The sequence below is a fragment of the Phasianus colchicus genome, chromosome 4, assembly GCF_987193195.1.
Source record: "Phasianus colchicus chromosome 4, bPhaCol1.hap1.1, whole genome shotgun sequence".
Classification (NCBI taxonomy): Eukaryota; Metazoa; Chordata; class Aves; order Galliformes; family Phasianidae; genus Phasianus; species Phasianus colchicus.
Window position 1 is genome coordinate 4,916,666 of NC_143439.1, and position 21,334 is coordinate 4,937,999.

At 38.1% G+C, this 21,334-nt stretch overlaps 1 protein-coding gene across 1 annotated transcript; it reads right to left on the bottom strand.

The window, feature by feature from the left end:
* Positions 1–1,534: 1,534 nt before the first annotated feature.
* On the bottom strand, positions 1,535–17,492 carry NAF1 (nuclear assembly factor 1 ribonucleoprotein). Its single transcript, XM_031614263.2, has 8 exons — positions 17,274–17,492; positions 16,950–17,088; positions 16,644–16,737; positions 14,202–14,284; positions 13,038–13,198; positions 8,438–8,489; positions 4,928–5,033; positions 1,535–2,410 (listed from the first exon to the last, which is right to left on the bottom strand). Exons 1-8 carry the CDS (start codon positions 17,447–17,449, stop codon positions 2,019–2,021), a joined length of 1,203 nt encoding a protein of 400 aa, XP_031470123.2. The 5' UTR covers positions 17,450–17,492; the 3' UTR covers positions 1,535–2,018.
* Between the last annotated feature and the right edge of the window lie 3,842 nt (positions 17,493–21,334).

Below are 21,334 nucleotides of genomic sequence, written 5' to 3' on the forward strand. Positions count from 1 at the left end.
CAAGAGCGTACTGCCTCAAGAGCAGTTTGCAATCCATGGCCTTCCACTGCCAGCCTGTGCTCTCTATTGATACCTTATGTACTCCTCAATACTGCATTCTGCAAGACCGCATCTCAAGGCCCCTCCCAGAACACCAGCACTGTACTCCATTAGTATAAATACCCCATTCTACCCAAAATAAATACTTGTTGCTACTAGCTACACTAAAACTATGTGATACAGTACAATTAAGAGTACACAAAACATTATTTCTATCCATTAACAATTTGCTTTTACAGCTAAACAAAGTAAAAAGAAAACTCCAGCTGAGTTAATTCAATCTCAAATAAACCAAACCTGATGTAACCTGCAGCTATATTGAGAACTGAATACAAGGCTTAACACCCATCGCTCCTAACAGCAATTCAACTTAGACAGAAATTCACCTCCTCCATCCCTCACAAAATGTATGCATTTACAATAAATAAAACAAAAAAAAACTGCAAGAGCAAAACTACCAAATGTTCTGAAACAGAATTTGGTGCTGCTGTATATATAGATCTTTCTTTCTGTTTACTATCAATCATGTATGAGATCTATGCAGCCTTCCCAGTTGAAGGCCTATGAAACAAATTTTAGAGAACCGATTTCAGTGTATAAAAGAAATTATGAATTAGAATTAAATTCCATATTTAACAGCCTCTTTACATGACAGTACCTCATCTACATGTTCAGGTTTTGCTTCATTCTTATTTGAAATTAGAGATAAAATACAATACCTGCAGAGCTTAATTAGCCTTTAAATATTTATCCAAAGAACCTAATGAGGCCAGTGAGTCTGAGAATAACAAATACTCGCTGCACAAGTCTAAGCACTCTGTTCAATTATGTAACTATTAATGATATTTTCAATGTGAAAAAAGCCACCTTTAAGACCCTGTCACCCCCATTATACACAGTGAAGTTTTCTATTCTAGTCAATCAGTCAAAGCCACTTCCTTGGAGACTAAGAAATTGCAACTGCAGAATTGCAACTCTGGCCAGGAAGAGCTTGTTCCAAGTTGCCTTTGGTTGACAATTCTACCCCCGCCCAGAAGCAAGCTGAAAAAACCTACTCAATCCACTGCCACATGCCTTTTGTGTCCAAAACACAATCAATGACGTTCTGAAATGACATACTGTCTCTCTAAGGTCTGATGATTTCTTCTTAGAAAGGCTGACAAAAGCTTATATGCATCCATGGGCATTTCTGCACTAGGCATAAAAATAACCTACAGAAATTACCATGGCCTTTAATTTTCCCACTCTATGCAGTTACATCCTAATATTCATTTCAAAGTATCTTAGTCAATACGTTTCAGTGTTGTCCTTATAGCTACTGTAGGATACTAGATCTGACCAAGTAATTTAGTGGCTGGTTCAAACTCTGATCTAGCTACTCTAGCTAATTAAAACAGACAACCCAGCTCCATTCTTTCAGTTAACATGAAATTAACAAGGTGTCAGAAGTTGAATAGCAGGCATTTATAATTACATTAACAGAGGTAAATCTGAATTAAAAGGATAAAAGGAGGTAAATCTGGATTTTTATTTTCCTTACAAATAACTTTAAAATTTGCCAAAAATAAAGGAGAGTTTAGCCTTAGACCAGTTATACTGCTATGCTATTAAGAACAACTATAACACCCCTGATTACCACAAAACAGTAGTTACATAAAATTCTATTTATTACTGAACAGATTGCAACCACTACATAGCAGTCTCCAAAAAATTTTTATTAGTTAGCATGCTAAGTTGGTAAAGTTATAAAAATAAACCATTACTTGATAATCAATTATTTTTTACCATACAGTTTTCTTCTTTGAAACAAAAAGAACATAGAAAAATATATTTTGTGGACATCCCACAAAGTATTAAACTCTGCTTTTGTTTCATTCTTGCAGAAAAAAAAAACCCATCTCCAAAATAAGCAAATATGGCCCAGGCAGCCTGTTCTTCCTTCCCTTAAACTGCAACATTCTATACACATTTATAGAAACTTAGTAAGGTCTGAACTGAGAAGGTTGGCCATCTGGAGGAGGTAGAGGAACTGGCAAAAATGGATACAAGTTGTACATGTTTGGGTCTGTGCAAATCATATTTGGATTTGAAGGCGGAAGGTGAAACTGATGCATCTCATTAATGGAACCAAAACCTGGAGGAGGAAAGGGATACTGTTGCATCAGATGATGTTCTTTTCTATGAGGCTGTGGAAACACTGGAGACTCCTGATGTATCCTGCTGTCTGAATGGTATGGATGTGGTGGTCTAGGAAATCCTGGGGGTCCTAATGGAGGAAGAAATGGATCCCCAGAGAATCTTTTGCCATGGTATCCTCTTGAATAACTTGAAGCAGGCTGTTGCATTGATTGATGAAGTCCTTTATACTCACCTTAAAAATAAAACACAAACACTTTAATAATATCTTTGAAAGTTTACAGTAGTCCTCACAAATCTTTCAAGATTCTCTTTCGTCTTCAAAAATGAACACAAATATGCAGCCTGTACTGAGAAATCCAGACACATCTCCATTAAAATCATGCAAATAGCTGAAGTCAAGGAAATATGAAGAGAAACCTTTTCAAACACTACTGACAAATAAGATTAAAAAAAAGAAATACTGACAAGTCCACAGTTTAGTACCTCATCCTGATTTACTAAATAAATACAGAAAGAATGATCCTGAGGGTTGCAAATACAATCATTAAAATGGACATTTCATGTCTTCTTCCACATGCTTTCCTCTTCATTAACAAATCAAGTGAACACTCAAACCACAAGTATTTTGAAGCCTCAGTTTAAAGCAAGAATTAGAAGTAGCACATTCTAAAACTGGAGATAAGTCAGTAGTCCTAATTTCATCTTGAGATTTTCAGATTTCCCTTCTGCCACAAAATGCTACTGAACTGCTTTTTGTCTTTCCATTCTGCTCCAAACTGTTATTGTACTGCTTTTTGTCAGGCTAGACCAGGCTCTGAGCAACCAGATCTAGCTGCAGGTGTCCCTGTTCACTGCAGAGGGCTTGGACTAGATGGCCTTTAAGGGTCTCTTCCAACTCAAACGATTCTTTTTATCCTATGATTCTATCACTTAACCAATATAAAGCATCTAAGTATAAAATTTTCAAGGATATGTAAGGAAATATGTTAAATTAGAACACATTATGCACATCAAAAGCCATATGCTTATAGCATTCTGTCCTTCTGCATAAAGTTATAGTTTAATACTAACTACTTAAGTAAAATGTCAAAAGTTATCCTAGCAACAACTTACTATTTAGAACATATCTAGGCAGACAGATGTGGCAGACAAAATCATTTACCACCTATCAGGCCCTGCATCCCACTTTCTGACCTGAGTCAGTATTACAGCATAAAAGACATAAGAAATTATTTCAAGTCAAATTTAATGAAATTAACAAGTAAATTAATCTGGAAAAAAAAAAAGAAGGCAGGCTGTAAATTAAGCCAATTAATTTTCAGCATTTGTCTTTTAAAGAATTTTCTTCCTATTGAAAGAGTCATGTAAGCATTTATTTAATGTTCATAATAGATGTACTGCTACTTGCTATTCCTGTTCTGTCTCCTCCTAATGAAGGCTATAACAAGGAGCCCATATTAAGTTTTATGAAAACGCAAGAAAGCAAAACTCCAACTGTAACTGAGTTTATATTGCAACTTGCCAGCTGTCCTTGCAGCTGAATTCCACTGCCATAAGTAAACTGCAGACAAGTTTTAAAGCACATTATTTACAGAAAAACACAGCTAATCATAACCCATACTCCCTTGACATACTGAGACAGTTCCTCTTCTTGTTTTCTTACTCATATAAGGTAGTTCACTAACAGCCTCAGAACGCCCTGGGCAAAAGCAGCTCTGCAATAAATTTGCAGGATAGGAATGGTGAAAACTACACCAGATTCAATACAGAGAAGCATAAAGCAGGAGAGAAAATAACCATCAGAAATGAAGGGAACAAACTGTGCACAGAAGAAAGCAATTAACAAGGCAGTTGCTGACCTCCCAACTAAGGAGAAAAGGAATTCAGTGGGGGTACACTGTCTAGCAGTTGTACAAAGGAAAAACAGCAGAACCCTGATGGCAGGATCAGTCTGAGAAATATTGGTGGGGAAAAGCACACCAGAAATGAAGCAATCAGAAGCAGTAAGCCCATGTATGAGCACATATGAGAGAAAGAAGAGAGGAGATGATGTGGATCAGTAGTATTTAAAAGGAGCAGTACAGAAAACATAACAGAAGCAAATCAGTAAGACTAAAAGAAAGAGCCATTTTTCAACCAAAATGAAATTCATAAAGATGTTTTTATCATTAGAGTGGCATGAGAAAAGACACTGGAAAATGTGGGTAGTGCAAACAGAGCACAGCAGCAATTGCAGCCGGTCTGTCAATAGCTGGAGAAAGAAACACAGAGAAGACTTTGCAATAAAATGTATGGTTTTTCATAGATAAGCTTGTAATAGCTTCTACTGTCTAATGACTATGTCAAGTGAAAAGACAACTTATTTCTAAAGGAGATGTATTAATTAAAAAAAAAAAACCAAACCTTTTTTCAGGTAAAAGAAGAAATTCCCCATTGAAGTTGTATCCACTCCCTGAATCTCAAAAAAAACCCAAAAAAACAAAAAAAAAAAGTGACCAGGATTCCTCTATATTCTCCTTGCACTCTTAGGATGAACTTGGACCACAATGCAATAATTGCAATAAGCTCTGCAATTTCCAAACTTCAAAAGGTGGTATCTGTTCTATACCCTCACAAATTCATAAATACAACAACTTTGAAAAGAATAGAAACATTGATTACCTGCAGAAAAGCTCAATATTTAAGGCAGATATCACTGTTTTTCAAACATCTTAAGAGATGAAAGCATTCCTCCATAGCATTCACTTACTTGATGCATTTGTATCTGTTTTGACTTTCTTCCTTCCTTGACTCTGTGGCTTCTTTTTCTTTTGTTTTGCCTCTCTTTCTTTTTCATCATCACTGAAGTCCAAAGCCTGGTTAAAAAATAAATAAAACAAAGGTATATAAAACAAACAAAAAAAATGCAAATCATTTCAGATATAAATCATTATTTAGAAAATAATCCATCCTGCAATCAGCTGAGAAGAATATTGGCATTGCACTTTCATATTGTGCATTCAAAGAGCCACCGTATTCAGCTGGCTTCTCAACACAATCAGAAACTCAGCATTCCACAAATACTCAGAAGGCAGTTACACAATTCACAGTTATACCTTGCAATTTTCTTAAAAAGCAGTAACATTCACACACTGAACACTTGTGGTTTTTATTATCTTGAATGAAAAAGAACCTAAAAAATTCAAACAATTTTTCATGTACTCCTTCCACAGCTTATTGCTGAAAGTGCAGTGAAGAATCTAGGGACATGCAGATAATTTAACAGAAATCTTCAAAAGATTCTATTTTACTCTTCAGAAGACATTCCAGTAAGGGATTTACATGGTTCTCACCAAAACTAAGGGGGAAAGAGCAGCAGCTGAGTGAATCTGGCTAGTAATTATCACTAAAAAGCTTGCAAGAGTGTGCAAGTTCACCTAAGTGTGGTGTAGGTGAATTATGGATTTCCCTAATAATTTATTTTTATGACAGCTGTTAGATTTATGACTCAGTTAAATTAAACTTCATTAAAACCAACAGAAAATACAGATATATTGACTAATAATATTGTTCCTGTTAAACTTTCATAAATAACATTATTCCCAAAGAATTCTAAGGTGAGAAGAATGTCATCATTTACAGCAATCCCACTGCAACTTTGTTCCTTTTATGTGAGGGTTTGCTTCCTTTAGAACAAGGACAAAGTTATTAATGTTAGGAAAGAACACTGTCAGTAACTAAAGAGCTCTTTTTAGTGATTTAAGGGGGTAGGGCTTGTGCCCCTTACTTCCCCTAATTCTGAAAGGAAGAAGAAGCAGCAAAACTTATGTATTATTTTAGTACATTCAGAGCAGACACCAGAAATGGCACCGATAAAGCAGTGAAAAAAGCTACTTAGAAGTCAATTCTGAATACAACCATTTCCCCCTCTGTGTAATTAGATTCTACTCTACAAGGAATACAACGATATATACCATGAATCACAGAATGGCTTGGGTTGGCAGGGACCTCAAGGACCACGAAGCTCCAACCCCCTGCCACATGCAGGGCCACCAACCTCCCCATTTCATACCAGCCCAGGCTGCCCAGGGCCCCATCCAACCTGGCCTTGAACACCTCCAGGGATGGACGGGGCATCCACAGCCTCTCTGGGCAGCTGTTCCAGCACCTCACCACTCACATAGTAAAGAACTTCCCCCTGACATCCAACCTAAATCTTCCCTCCTTCAACTTGAAACCATTTCCCCTTGTCCTGCTGTTATCTACCCTTTCAAAGAGTTGATTCCCCTCCTGTTTGTAGGCTCCCTTTAGGTACTGAAATGCTGCAATGAGGTCACCCCACAGCCTTCTTTTCTCCTGGCTGAACAAGCCCAGCTCCCTCAGCTCTGTTTTTATGGGGAGGTGCTCCATTCCCCTGATCATCTTTGTGGTTCTCCTCTTGGACCCCTCCAATAGCATTTGTTAATTTCTATTTTAAAAAAGCTGCCAAGCATAAAAAACCTAAAACACATTAATTTAAGACTCATGCAAAAACAAACCTTTACAGCAAGACAATAAGAACCGACTCCAGCACTTACATGCAACTCATCAAGCGAGTCTGCCAGACAAGCTTTAGTATCAATTGCTAGCAGAAGGCTCTGAAAGAGTCTGGCTGCGTGAGACAATTTCAAGCATCAGTAGCATAAAATTTAATCTGCACCCTTGTCAACAGTTACTGTCTTCAAAGCAGAAGCTGCTTTCTATCATCTCATTAGCTGTCACAGTCTGCTTACCTTGCTGTAAACCGTAACTGCTAGAACTGCACAGAGTCTAAGGATTACAACATGTTAGATGTGTTTTCTACAAAACAGCACACATGGACAAAGGCAAAACAAACACAAAGGTGTCACAAAAAGCAACTAAGTTGCCCATCCTTGCCATTACTGATTTCTTTCAAATCTTCTTCCTTTGTTCCTATAGTGAAGAACAATAATAAAGCTCCCCCAGTACTTTCAGGTTCTAATGCTCAAAGAGACCAGTATAACCTTACCCTTATCTGTAGAAGACTTGATTGTTTCACTATACACAGCCAATTTTTAAGTTACTCAGGTACCCATAAATTCAAGTAAGCATTTACATACTTATCTCATGAACAGCTTTAGAGGTATGACTAAGAAACAACAGAAGAAATCAAGTGGTATTTCAAGATCCATTGTACATCATTCTAGAAAAAACAACATTCTGGGATGTTGTGTGATGATGTATCAGTCTGTCATGTCTTCAAACGTTACAAAAGCTTGAAAGGCTTGAGCCACATCTCTCCTTCAAGCCAGAAAATATGGCCTGAGATAAGGACTGTAAATGCAGCATTGGTTAGGATATTAAGAAAAAGATCCCACCCAAAAAAACTAACAAAAAAATCCCTTCCTACTTTAGAGTTTAGATTAAGAAGCTCATATCAAACAACTACACAAACCATTCAAGCTTTCATAAATTTCAGAAAAATCAGCGAGGCAGATCTTTTCACAATACTGCTCAAGACAGTATTTTAGCTATTCTGGATATAGCAGTCTGAAAGTAGAAAATGCAGAGTAAAATAGTGCAAGCTTTGAGCCAGAAACCAATCTCATGAAAACACATCAATACGTTCCTATTAAAACAAAGAGTAGTCATGAGGAGTATAGTTTTAGTGGAATTAAGGAGCACTGGACAGAAAGCCTGAGTGCCACTGAAGAAAACTTTAAGAGATTCTCCAGTAAGTGATGTCATACAATGGTCATGAGAAACCCCCACTTCTATGGAAGAAGCTCAGATCTCAGGAAGCTAGTATTTTATAGTAAGAAACAGTAAAGAAACCTCATCAAGGAGACATTCAAATAAAACAACAGAAGAGGTGTTAAATTAAGAGATCAACATCCAACACTGCAGGGCATTAGGAAACCTTTAAATACAGACAATTGTTTACTTGCAAGATCAAGTAAATGCAGTAAAAGAACAGCAAGTACAAAAAGTCCCTAGCAGAAATACAAATATTAGGCAAGATAGAAGCAGTGCTACTCAAAGTTGGTCATTTAGATTGACAAACACACTCCCAAAGAAATGGAGGTACTGAAAACATATATTCTTTATTGCAAAAAGCAAGTTAAAAAAGAGGACAAGATCTATCTACAGCAATTGGTGGGCCTCTCTAACAAAACAGATTCACTTAACAATGAAGAAAAGAACAAGCATTAGTTACTCTGCAAAGAAATGTCTTTATTTTCTGCAATCAAAAACAATTTTTTTAAAAAAGAATTGTTACCTCAGGTGGTGGTTCTTGGTCATTCTTCCAAGATGCATCCGACCCTTTTTCCCTAAAAGAAAAAAAAGACAATCATTTTATTTGTAAAGAAAGATTAACTTACGTGTTATCTTAGAACTTCACTACATACACCACTTGAAAAACCTTTCTCTTCTGGGTGGACTGAACATATTACACAGCTAATATTAAGCTCTGACTTATGTCAGCTTTCTTGCCCAACAACCACCAAAACAAATTTTGTTGTAGTACCATTTTTTTCCCATCCACCACTTCAAGATAAAGCTGCTTACAGTGAGAGCTAAAGGTGCACGAGCAGGGTTGGTCTCTTCTCACTGGTGACAAGATGAGGAGAAATGGCCTCACGTTGTGCCAGGGTAAGTTTAGGTTGGATATGAGGATACACTTGTTTACAGCAAGGGTTGTTAAACACTGGAATAGACTCCCCAGGGAAGTGGTTGAGTCACCATCCCTGGATGTGTTTAAAAACCATTTGGATGTGGTGCTCAGGGATATGATTTAGCAGAGGGTTGTTAGGGTAGTATGGTTAGGTTGCAGTTGCACTTGATGAACCTGAGCAATTCTATGATTCTAAGAACTCCATCAAAAAAATCAAATAACTTCTTTGATCAATAGCAACTTTATGGAACAAGTTCAAATCATGCTGTTCAAGTCTGCAGAATACACTTCTCCCAAATTTAATATATTTGATCTGAAAGGTTAAGACAATCCTTATTCATGCAAAGTATATAAAATCATGAAATGGTGAAAATTATTACTTGCAAAATGGAACCAAACACTTATAAGGTGTTTTATGTTATCAGCACTCTAATTGCCAAGGGTTGTTGTGTACTCAACAAGTTAGAATCAGCCAAGCAGCAACATCAAAGTACAGGGCAGCCAACGACAGCAGACAGCTTTGCGCCTTAAGCCCTAAAACTAAAGCTCAATCTTTATGCATCACCAGAAAAACCATGAAAACTGCACTTTTGTCATTATCAGCAAATCCTGGAATGCAAACCATTTTCAAGTTCAATTAATAGGAATTGTTACAGGAAAGGCAGGATAATAAGAGCTCTCTATACAATTACTTCCTTCTAGCTTGCAGAAAACACTCTACTTAGGCAATAAATACATTGCTTCTCCTCATTAAGAACAAACCTCTTTGTTTCTCCCTCTCATCTTGTTATTTCAGGGTAATAAACACCTTCCAGAAATACCAGAGCATGCATAAAACTCCAAAACCTGTCATCATTAGGCACTATGCAAGATTCAGTTTTTGAAGTTAGTAGTCTTAAGCTTAGGCTGTCTGATGAATGGTTATTTCAAGTCTGCCAAATCATCCTTCACTATTTTAGCAAAATAAACATTTTTCATGCTTTGAGATATTTAACTACCTCTTGCAAATAATAGTACATCTTAGATTTCTGAATTCAGATACTTTTAAGATCTGAAAACCTAAAAGGTGGCTTAGAGGAATCATGGAAATACACGAGACTGTTTAGAATTATTCCATGTTTCAGGCAATACAGGCAAAACCCAACAGTTTTTAGCAACGTATTATGTTGCATTCAAGAAGTTTTATACTACCCACTGAATAATGACACTTCCATCTATTTTACTGTAAAGTCTAAAGCTTATTCATGTCAATGCAACTTTGTGCAACGCAAGCAGACTGCATGCCAGATCTCAAAAATGCTTCAAATGTAAGGTGTATTTCAGATCTTAATCCTAATTACTTCCCTTTTCAAGGTACCATCGCAGTTTTGGGGAGCATTTAAAAAACTTTAAGCTCATCTACAGAGTCCAGAAAAGTAACAAAAAGCAGACATCCAAGTCACCAAATTCGCAGTCTATTAAGGTCCAACAGCCCTACTGTGTGGCACTGACTGAAGCTCAACTTTCCTATTGTCTGTGTCATCTTGGTTTCTTTATGCAGATACCATAGTAGAGATAAGACATGAAAATCGTTCATCATTTCCCACTTGACATGACCAACCCTACCTGCCTTGTGAAAAGGTAGCTTCAACAAGATGTACCAATCATGTCACAAAAGCTTAAGAACCTTCCCTGAGAAAAATCAGGAATTAAAGAAAAACAATAATCCATGAAATATAATATTGCAGACCAATACTGACACTACTCACTTTTAATGCAAGGCAAGAAACAAAGTCTGGCACAAAGTTCAGTTGCCAATAAGATGTGGAAGTGCAAAAACTCTTAGCTAGTGTTCAATTTTGTATCATACATGAGAGAAAAGTTCTACTGAAAGACAAACAGCTCCCAAAACTACTTGCAAAGCATGCAAACTAAAACACAAGTCAGCCATCTCATATGCTGAGTACGGACTTCAGTTATAGATGCAGAAAGCAGATGCCTGAAGAGTGTGCAGTTACTGTGCTAAGCAACAAAGTTTAGCAGCACAAATCAAAGACCAGCTGGCATCAAACTCTGCAGAAAAAGCAAAGCAGCAGCACAGTGAGAAAATTATCTTGGTATTCACTAAAAGTGAAAAAATAAAGTTTAAAAACCTGTTGCTTCCACAGGGGAAAAATAAACAACAAAAAGACTCCTGCAGATACTCAAGTCGCAACTAATACAGACAACAAGTATTACTTTTTTCTTTTTATGAAATAAGAGGTCAGATGAGAAATAATACTAAAAGAGACTAAGTCACGTGTGACAGATTTTCAAAGTATAGTTGTTTCAGGCAATTCATCAATAATTAAGATAATTAATGTTCAGCAGTCCATTATCACACCTTATTTCTTAATCCTTACGTTTCAGTCCTTTACCGTTTGAATGGCAACAAGTCCTATTATTATACAGTCAATGGATAAAAGAAGAACAACTGACATCTACCTGGACTTGTGCGAAGCATTTAACACTGTCCTACGTGACATCCTGGTCACCAAATTGGAGAAAAATGGATTTGATGGATAGACAACTTACTGGATAAGAAATCGGTTGGATGGTCACACTCACGTGATCAATGGCTCAAAGTCCAACTAAAGACTGTTGATGAGTGGCATTTCTCATGGATCAATGTTACTTAACATCTTTGTAGGCAACGTGCACAGTGGGATCAAATGCACCCTCAGCAGGTTTGGAGATTGCACCAAGCTGAGTGATGTAGTTGACATGCTAGAGGGAAGGGATACCATCCAGAGAGACCTGGGGGATTGGACTCAATGATCTCTGGAGGTCCCTTCCAACCCCTATGATTCTGTGATTCTGTAACAGGAAGAGTATAAAGCTTGCCAAAGATTACACAGGAAGCCCAAAATCAAATTAGGGTCTTGCAAGATCTTTGCAGCTGACAAAGTGATTACACTGTTCTCTTATATCAAGATACCTGGACAGGCTGGAGAGGTGGGTCCATGCCAACCTCATGATGTTCAACAAGGACAAGTTCAAGGTCCTACACCTGGGTAGGGGCCTACAGGAAAGCCAGGGAGGGACCTTTTATAAGAGCACATACCAACGGGATGAGGGAAAATAGCTTTAAATGGAAGACGATAGATTTAGACTAGATATTAGGAAGAAAGTTCTACTGTGAGGGTGGTGAGAAACTGGAATAGGTTGCCTATCAAGGTTGTAGATGCCCCTTCCTTGCATGGGGCTGTGAACAACCTGATCTTGTGGGAGGTGCCCCTGCCTACAGCAGGGGTTGGAACTAAGCAATCTTAAAGGGCCCTTCCCAACATAAACCACTGAATAATTCTATTTGCCTCAGGCAGACAAATACTATTGGTTTTAAGTTGAAGAAAGGAAGATTTAGGTTGGATGTCAGGGGGAAGTTCTTTACTATGTGAGTGGTGAGGTGCTGGAACAGCTGCCCAGAGAGGCTGTGGATGCCCCGTCCATCCCTGGAGGCGTTCAAGGCCAGTTGGATGGGGCCCTGGGCAGCCTGGGCTGGTATTAAATGTGGAGGTTGGTGGCCCTGCATGTGGCAGGGGGTTGGAGATTCATCATCCTTGAGGTCCCTTCCAACCCTGGCCATTCTGTGATTCTGTGATATTGAGAAGTTTCTGATCATCATCCCCCCCCCCAAAAAAAAACCACCACCAAATTGACAGCAAGCCATTTCCAGACAGAAGAGATTTTTTTTTAATAATTAACTTTCAGCTCTGGCCTTGTAATTGAAAATAGTAAATACCAGCTTGTTCAGCATTCACACAAGTTTATAATAAGTTATTAAACCACATTAAGCTACTAAATCTCTTAGCAACAAAATGCAAGAGAGTTCATCTTGTCAAATTCATCCAGAGGTTGCAAGCATGAAACTATTTTTTGTTCTTGTAAAAAACAATCTAATTTTGGTTATGGTATTTATAAAAGAAAAAAATAAAAATTAAGTATTAAATTGAATCAAAAGCTATCAATCCTCATTAATTGTAATGCTTTAGAAGCTTGCAGTCGTTCTGTACTTTATGAAAATCAGAACTGTACAATCCTGTTATTACAACACAGTTGAGAATAACTAAAAATGTTAGCGAAGTCCTACAGTTTCTCACTCAAGCTTAACTATTCATAATTTTCAGCTATATTAAGAAATACATTAAGAAATATTTTATAAGAAGATTATAAAAGTCAGACTCACTGTTGTAGTTTCTCTGCAAATATGTACTGGGTGAAGTCCTCCACTGATGGAGCAAAGTACATGCTGTCTTGCACATTAATACCTTTTGCTTTAATATGTTCAGCACTGTTAAACCTTAACACATAAAAGGGATGTTGAACAGGACCAAACACCTCAAACACCTGAAACACAAAATTTAAGTAAATGACCACGTGAGATGAGCATCTCACTGCACACAACTCCAAATCTTTAAGACACTTTGTATTTAGGAATTCAGAGGTGTTTTTAAATTGCAGCAAATAAAGTTACCCTCATGTTGTACCTTTATTACTACATTTGTTTGGCAATGTATTTCCCTAGCTACTGTGAGTCATAACTTGGAAAGTTTTTTCATGTTGATTTCACCTTCACCCACCCAAATACATCAACTTCCTTTACTTTAGTCATCATTACCTTTGTTAGCTCCCCTGATTTTCTCTCTCCATTTTGCTTTCAAATCTGAACAGCTCAATAATCTCCTGATTGTTTATTTCTAAAATTTCATCTCTACAAGATGCCTTTATGTTAGTTCCAATGTCCATTCTGCCACTCCATGGAGAGAATTTTGACAGATATTGCGTTGAACACCTGCAATTTCATACTAGATTTTTCTGTGTTCCACTCAAATCTAGCTAGACAGATGTTATGGTAGTGATAGTTCCACACGATGGCTTTCTTTCTACAGAAAATATACAAAATTCAAAGCAACACTGTTCTCTGCAAACATTCTTCATCAGTCACATAAAGCACGTGTGGGTCTAAGACTACAACATCAGAGCACAGCTACGCAAACATTCCCCACATTTCCTAAAACTCAATAAAAATTCTCCTGGCAATAAAAGAACACAGCTTATTATTAAAGGTATCTAGTACCTAAAACCACAAGCATGTTCATCAAATGGCAGAAATTCAACACACTGTAATTCCAGAGGGGTGCAATTAATTCCAAGACAGAATTCTTGAAGTTAAGAAATGTAAATGATGCTAACAAGAGTCAAAACCACAAGGAGAAACTGTGTATCAAGGAAACATTACATTTAGATGACTTGGACAGTATTTGTTGAAACATAATAGCTTGAATTTAACACTAGAACAACAGGTCATTATGCTTTACACACACACACACACACACACACACACACACACCTTTCCTGCTGCTTGTCGATCTTCTTTAAAAATTATGCTTTCCTCATTTATTGGAGGTAGGCCTCTCAGAGATTCAATTATTACTAAAATGGAAAACAAAATCAAATAAAACTTTAAGTTGCAACAGAGTATGCAGTTAATTGCAGGGAAATAAAACAAATCACACAATTATTTATAAAGCAAACATACCATAGAATCATAGAACGGCCTGGGCCTGAAAAGGACCACAATGCTTATCTAGTTTCAACCCCCCTCATCCTGCTATGTGCAGGGTCACCAACCACCAGACCAGTCTGCCCAGAGCCACATCCAGCCTAGCCTTGAATGCCTCCAGGGTTGGGGCATCCACAACCTCCTGTTCCAGAGTGTCCCACCCTCTGTGTGAAAATCATCAGCGCTTTTCCTAGAAATTCTTGTCCAGTCACTAAAAGACTTACAATCAAGTCCTTCCCCTGTGATGTGTGACAAAGTTTGCACAAGTTTACAGAATTACTGCTCTCCAGAGATGAATACAGGAGACCAGATGCTTGAGACTTCCTTTTTTGCACCTAACATTTTTGTGAAATACCTGTTGCATTTCCCCAGGTTGTTTCTTAACTGAGTGCACAGCAATTTTTTCTATCTTAAATCATACGAACATGTAAGCATTCTTCTGCCCTCTTAATATTCTCCCCAGAAAAAAGAATAGCTATTTATCCTCCTACTAACTAACATAAAGCAGACAAGAACACAGAAGATGTCTAGCAAACCAGTCACAGTAGCATTATTTGTGTGTGCAGACACACAGTTTGAAATTTTGCACTTTCAGGTCACATAATAGATCCATACTACATTTGGGCTCAATTCATGATAAACGATGGTGTGAGCAGCCAGAAGTTGTTTCAGTACCTCAAAAAATGAAACATCTGTGAGACTTGAACACTTAACAAAGAGACACAGAAGTACACTCTTCCTGTATTAGTAAATAATTTGATCCTTTTTCTGTTTTCCAGACTCAAAGGGCCTGTTCCTTAAAGAAACTTTTAGAATCATTTACTCTCACCTGTTTTCTGCTTATTTTTTTGCATTAGGCAACAGAAATATTCAGTCTTGACTTTCAGCAGCAATTAAAGATGTCAAGAGAAACAGCAGCATTAAACTCAATTCTGATTCTGAAGGTAATCTTCTCCACCCTAAAACATAATGCTCAATTAAGCATTCTCAATGCCTCTCAATCAAAGTCATTCAAGCACTGTGTCAACATAAGACTTTATCAAAAGCTAACAAAATTCTCTCTTCTAAACTTACTTAATAGAATTTACAAGAATTAAATGCTTCTCCAAGCTACGCTCTTCAAGTTCTGCTGCAATTTAAATCTGCAGACATCTTGTGACGTGCCAAGCAACAATGCTACACACTTAACAGTTCACTGAATTTAGGCAGTGAGGGAAATACACAGTGAAAGAACTGAGTGTGTTGCTTAATCCCCACTGGGAATATACCTGAGCAATAGTCCAGCAACAGACTCATAGAATGGTTTGGGTTGGAAGGACCTTTAATAACATCTAGTTCCAATCCCCTGCTATAGGCAGGGACACCTCCCTCCAGGACCAGGTTGCTTAACGCCCCATCCAACCTGACACTGAACGCTTCCAAGGAGGAAGCATCCTCAACATCACTGGGCAACCTGTTCCTTTGTCTCAGCACCCTCACAGTAAAGGATTTCTTCCTAATATCTAGTTTAAATATATCTTCTTCCAGTTCAAAGCTATTTCCCCTGTTGTTATCTGTACTTACAAGTAGTCCCCAACTTTCCTAACTATTGCTTCAGCAGAAAGCCATCTTTACTATGAATTAGTAAGGAAGGACAAGTAGAAAAACAGGACAATCAATGAAGAAACCCCCTTCCTCAGCCAGCTTCTAGTACATGAATGAGATTAAACCTAAACCAACGCAGCAGAAAATTGTTGTCAAGGAATTGCTTGTATTACCTAGAGTCTTTTATGAAAAAAGGAATTTTAACACCAAATGTTATTTACTTCAATTTGTTTCCTACTCAGTATAACTGCACTGTTTCTAAACTCACTTCATATGCAAACTGCTTTAACAGCAATTCAAGCAGCACAGAGCACTGCAAAGAAGTTTAAGACAAATACAGTATAGAAGTTTTAACAATATCAATTTCTGCAAATCTTATTTCACCCACCACATAAAGGCCATCCAACTAAAGGAGTATTCAACACAAATGCCATTCAGTATCCTGTCTTTAGACCTGTTCTCATTCAATAATCTGCTGCCCCTTTCCTGAATAAGGACACAGAATCAACAGAAAGGTTTAGCAGCACTGTGAAACAGAACGCAGCTGTACTGAAACTTTGGGGTACGAGTAAAGATAAACAAGAAATATTTTAATTATTTAAAAAAAAAAAAAAAACAACACTTAGTTCAACATATCTTGCCTACCTAGCTGCTCAATGATACTGGAAACTGTCCCAAAAGGCTTCAGTTCAACATTATCAGGCAGAATTACGGTTAAATCTTCAACAGGAGGCAGTTCCTGAAAACATCAAGTCATTATTCAGTATAAAGCCACACACTCACCACTGAAATAGAGCAAGAGATTGAACTGTTAACCACACTATGTGTCTGAACTAGTGCAAAAGTGCACATTTAATCAGTTTTTTCTTCCCCAGACAATTTAAAAGTATACAAATTGCTTGAAGTTGAGTTACTAGAGAAGTGTTTAAAAAGACACTGCTGTTTACTTACATCAAGGGGCAACTCATCTTTTGTTCTAACGCAGCACGTTCTGTTATCCTTCTCGTTTGGATGATCATCATCATCAGACACTGCCGAAGGAGAGCACGAAGAGGACGACGTAGTTGACGAACTATCCGAATCCGTATCACTGAATAGAAGAAAAAAAAAAAATAGAGTTAACATACAGGCTCCTATATTAAAATGCTGCTAGATTATAGCTTTGAGCAGCACACAGCTTTCTTAAACGCATCTGTATGCAGAAGAGATCTTCCTCCGATCCTAACAAAGCCGCTGGACGACACCATAGAAAAGCAGTGCTCGGTTTAAACCCACCTCTCTGAGTCCGAGGCGGCGGCGTGCGGCTCGCTGCGAGCCTCTGCGGGCGGCGGCGTGCGAGGGCGCGCTCCCTCAGCGGACGGCTCCCCCTCAGCGGACGGCGCCTCGCCGGCAGAGCCGGGCTCCACCGTCAGGGTCTGTAGCCGCACCACCACCTCCTGCTGCTCCGCCATTACCGCACCCCACGCGGCTTCCGGCCGGTGAGGGGCAGGGCGCATGCGCGGGAAACGTGCGCGCCTTCGCTTCCCTTTGAGTTCAGGGCTGGTAGTGAAGGTGCTGAGTTTTAGGTTAATTTTACGTCAGTGCGGGGTTAAATTGAAGGAGCTAAGGTTTTTGCCTGCGTGAGGCTTCTCCAAAAGGCAAAGCTGGCGTTCCTCTGCATGGGAGCTCTCTGTGGACACAGTGGGCTGTAAGATGTCACGGTGCTGATAGCATACAGAAAGCACGCATGTGATTAAAAATAAAAAAATAAAAATAAAAAAAAAGCCTACTAAAAGCTAGTAATCTCGAACTATCATAACACCCAGCTCTATTATAGCAACCCTGTAATTATATCTACCTCCACAACACCAATCCGCATGCTTAATGTCATCAAAACATTCACCACCATGTGAAGGCTTCTGCTCTAGGTTTGCCATAAATGCCACTGTTCTGGGCCCTGAGAGTGTTCTGGTGTCTGTCAGATGCCTCACGCAACTTGCCAGGGGATCCCACACCAGGGGTCACTTTTTGACATGCAATGATCCGGAAAACAAGCAGCTTTCCTGTAGGAAAGGAGAAATTCCTCCTGCCCTCGCCAAGCTTAAGGGAGAGCTATTGAGAGCTCTCCACCATGACAGTGACTCAGGAGACAAAACATATGCCTTATGTTGAGCATCCATGGCAAAAAAAAATAAAAATAAATTAAAAAAAAATTTAAAAGCCTGAAAAAACTGCTGTGGTCTGGCTTCCGAACAGAGCTAACGGTGTTTTCACTCCCAGTGAATGAATGAATGGCAGAGTGCAAAATAATTCTAAAGAGGAAGATCATAAGTAAAAACTTAAGATATTACATGGTGAGACCGCAAAAAAACCCACAACCATCAGGATTTGAATGTATGGTGAGAGGCAGAGGAGGGAGCAATACATTTCCCAATTCAGAAATTCCATGTAATAAACTTCGCCTCCAGCTTCACATAGAGTGCACTCAAACACTTGCTTCTCCTCCAGACTGCCTGGGCAATGTTTAATAAAGAGTCAGAAGTGTGCTTCACAAATACACCAGGCAGGCTGAAATGAGCATCTGCCAGAAAATAGATCTCTTTTTCTGATTGTTCCATTCTTTATACACGGTGTGTAAGAGCAGATGCTATGTGAGTTTAGTAGGAAAATTAAGCATCTATATATGAGTGTGTTTTTACTTACGGCTACCTAAAATAATACATAGGCTAAGCAGGATAGACATTTTAAGAACAGTTTCCACAAGAAGATTAACATCACAAGCACCAGTATTTTTTTGTACTGTATTAAGCAAGGAGCCTGTATAAAGAAATGTATAAACAGTGGGCAGAAGTAAACTCTCTCATTGCACAATTACTCAGAATACCTTGGTTAGGAATTGCAACGCTATAATGTGATGGAAAGTACTGCAATAGTAGCAGGGTGACAAAGCCTTCAGTTGCAGCAAATAAGAAGAAAACCAAATGCAGCAGCCACAGAACACAGAAATACAGGAAAAGAACTGCTAACCTGTGGAAGGCCTCTAGAAAGCAGAAGTCTCCAGCAACATACCCCTGCCAACCTTAAATAAGATTTGGAAAGAAGTGGATTCTGGCTCCAGCCTTTCCAGTCACTCAGATGCATTACATGCACCTGAGCTCCCCTGGGCTGGCCCTGCCTTCCCACCAGGTGCTCTGTCACTGTTTCAGGCCATGACTTAGCATTTCTGCTACAGAAATCTTTTCCAGTGACTACATTGAGGTCCTGAAGTATGTAAAGCATATAGTCTAAATATCACTGCCCTGAACTGTATGCTCTATAATAAAAAGGATCTATGGAAAATCATGCAAGGATGATGCACAAGAATTAAATATTGCACATTCATAAAATTGTTTTATATTGAATCTCAGTGGCAAATGTGTTTGCATCCCTGATAAAGTGAGTATGAATATATAAAAGCAGAGGCAGAAACCTAGTAAAACCCAATGCCACAAAAATCAATCCTGTAGTAATTTAATTTTAAAATAAAGGAAGGGCAGATTATTGTTATTTTGAGAGGGTTTAAAATTTGTTTTCTTCGCTTTTCAGAACTGAGACTGGAGAGTTACTTGAAGTCAGCTTTTGTGGAGGATTTGTGAGTTTCTGTGAGGAAGTTGGTCAGTGTGGCTGGGAGGGAGTTATTTCCCAAAGCAGACAAAGTTTTATATACATCAAATCATTTCCTAGCAAAAGGTTTAATAATTGGTGTTAATATGGGACAGGTGTAGTTGAGTAATGAAAATTAATTTTATCTGCTGAATATGAACTTCTTTTCAATGCAAAAGCATATTCAAAGTTGTATTTCTACTTGCCCTTATATAAGTAAAATCATTCAATTGTCACAGTTTGTCTTTCCTGCTTTTTAAAGTGTTTTAGTTAAGTGTTTTGTAGTTGTACACTGGCAACTAGATTGTGTTTTGACAGTTCCCTCCATATTCATGCAGAACTCACAGCATTTTTCCATCAAGAAGATACTTCATTTCTTCTAAACACTACAGCTTAGCCTCTATCATCTCAGATAGCATTTATGTTACAATGAGGGTAGTGAACATGATGTATGGTAAACATCATCATCCTTTCAACCAGAATATTTTTAAGTAATCTTTGATGTAGCAACACAAGCATGAAAATCTTCTGTGAAAAGAACAATCTCATAGATGAACGCTTGAATCGCAGTAGCAGTAAAACTAATTTTCTAGATTTAGACAGTTAAGAAATATTACTGCTAGGAGTGGAATTCAACATCAGCTGTCAAGGCAGGGCTAAACACGACTGTAGACCTGTTTTCTGCCTGCAGTTTCTTTGATGAAGCTCTCTGGAGGTGTTGTTTTCTAGATTTGTTTGATAGATTCCCGCTGCTAAGACAGATGTGTATAATTGTCTCCATCAGACTTTTAAAGCTAAAATGACACCACTCAAATTATTATTATGTGTTACTAAATTTTCTTGGTTGCAGTTGAGGAATCAGTTAAAAAATATAGCTTATTCTAGTCAATTATGCACAGAGATTAAATGCAGTATATGAACACTGTACTTCAATTAATAGAGAGAGTAAATTTAAAAAACACTTCTGAAAATATTTTTTCCTAATTTTTAGGTCAATTTATTTAGGTCATCTGGCATTATTTTGTGCAAAATTAAATTCAGTGTTTCATCACTATAATCAGCTACTTAGATCTTCCTTGAGATTCTTGTGTCAACTAAGAATTAGACTTTTCTAACAAAATATGAAGCAAGAAAAAGAAATATTGTTTCAAAGCTGTATCAGAACAGAATCTGCAAGTGAGTTATAACAGTCCTGATGGTTTCATCTTCCATATACTCTTCCTTTTCTTATTACCTCCCAGTTTACCTCTCACCCAACTGTCGCTTTATTAACTGAAGCTGCAGTCTGAATACAATGCTCTGAATACAATCTCTGAAAAACATGAGGCCTGGGAATTCTGTCTACACATTCAGAGATGGTGTAGGAATGGATTAAAATATAAAATATAATTTTGTTTCCTTCTTACCAAATATCCTGGGGGTGGGTCAGAGGAAACCCTTCAGACAATCATTTCTTCTTCTGATTACTCATCACTGTTTTGGGTCAAGAGATGTCTGAAATTCTGTTAGCATTGATTCGAGTACAAAACTTGCACTGAAGAACGGAATCGCGTTACCAAACATGCTTTCATATAGGCAAATGTTAAAAAAAAGACTTTGGCCTTTTCATTAGGACTGGTCAGAGCAGAATGTACTGCTCCTTCAAAGGATGTGAGTACATACAGCTTGTCGGCTCTCCAGCTTAGAGGTCAGTCCCTCTGCAGATATAGGGAGAA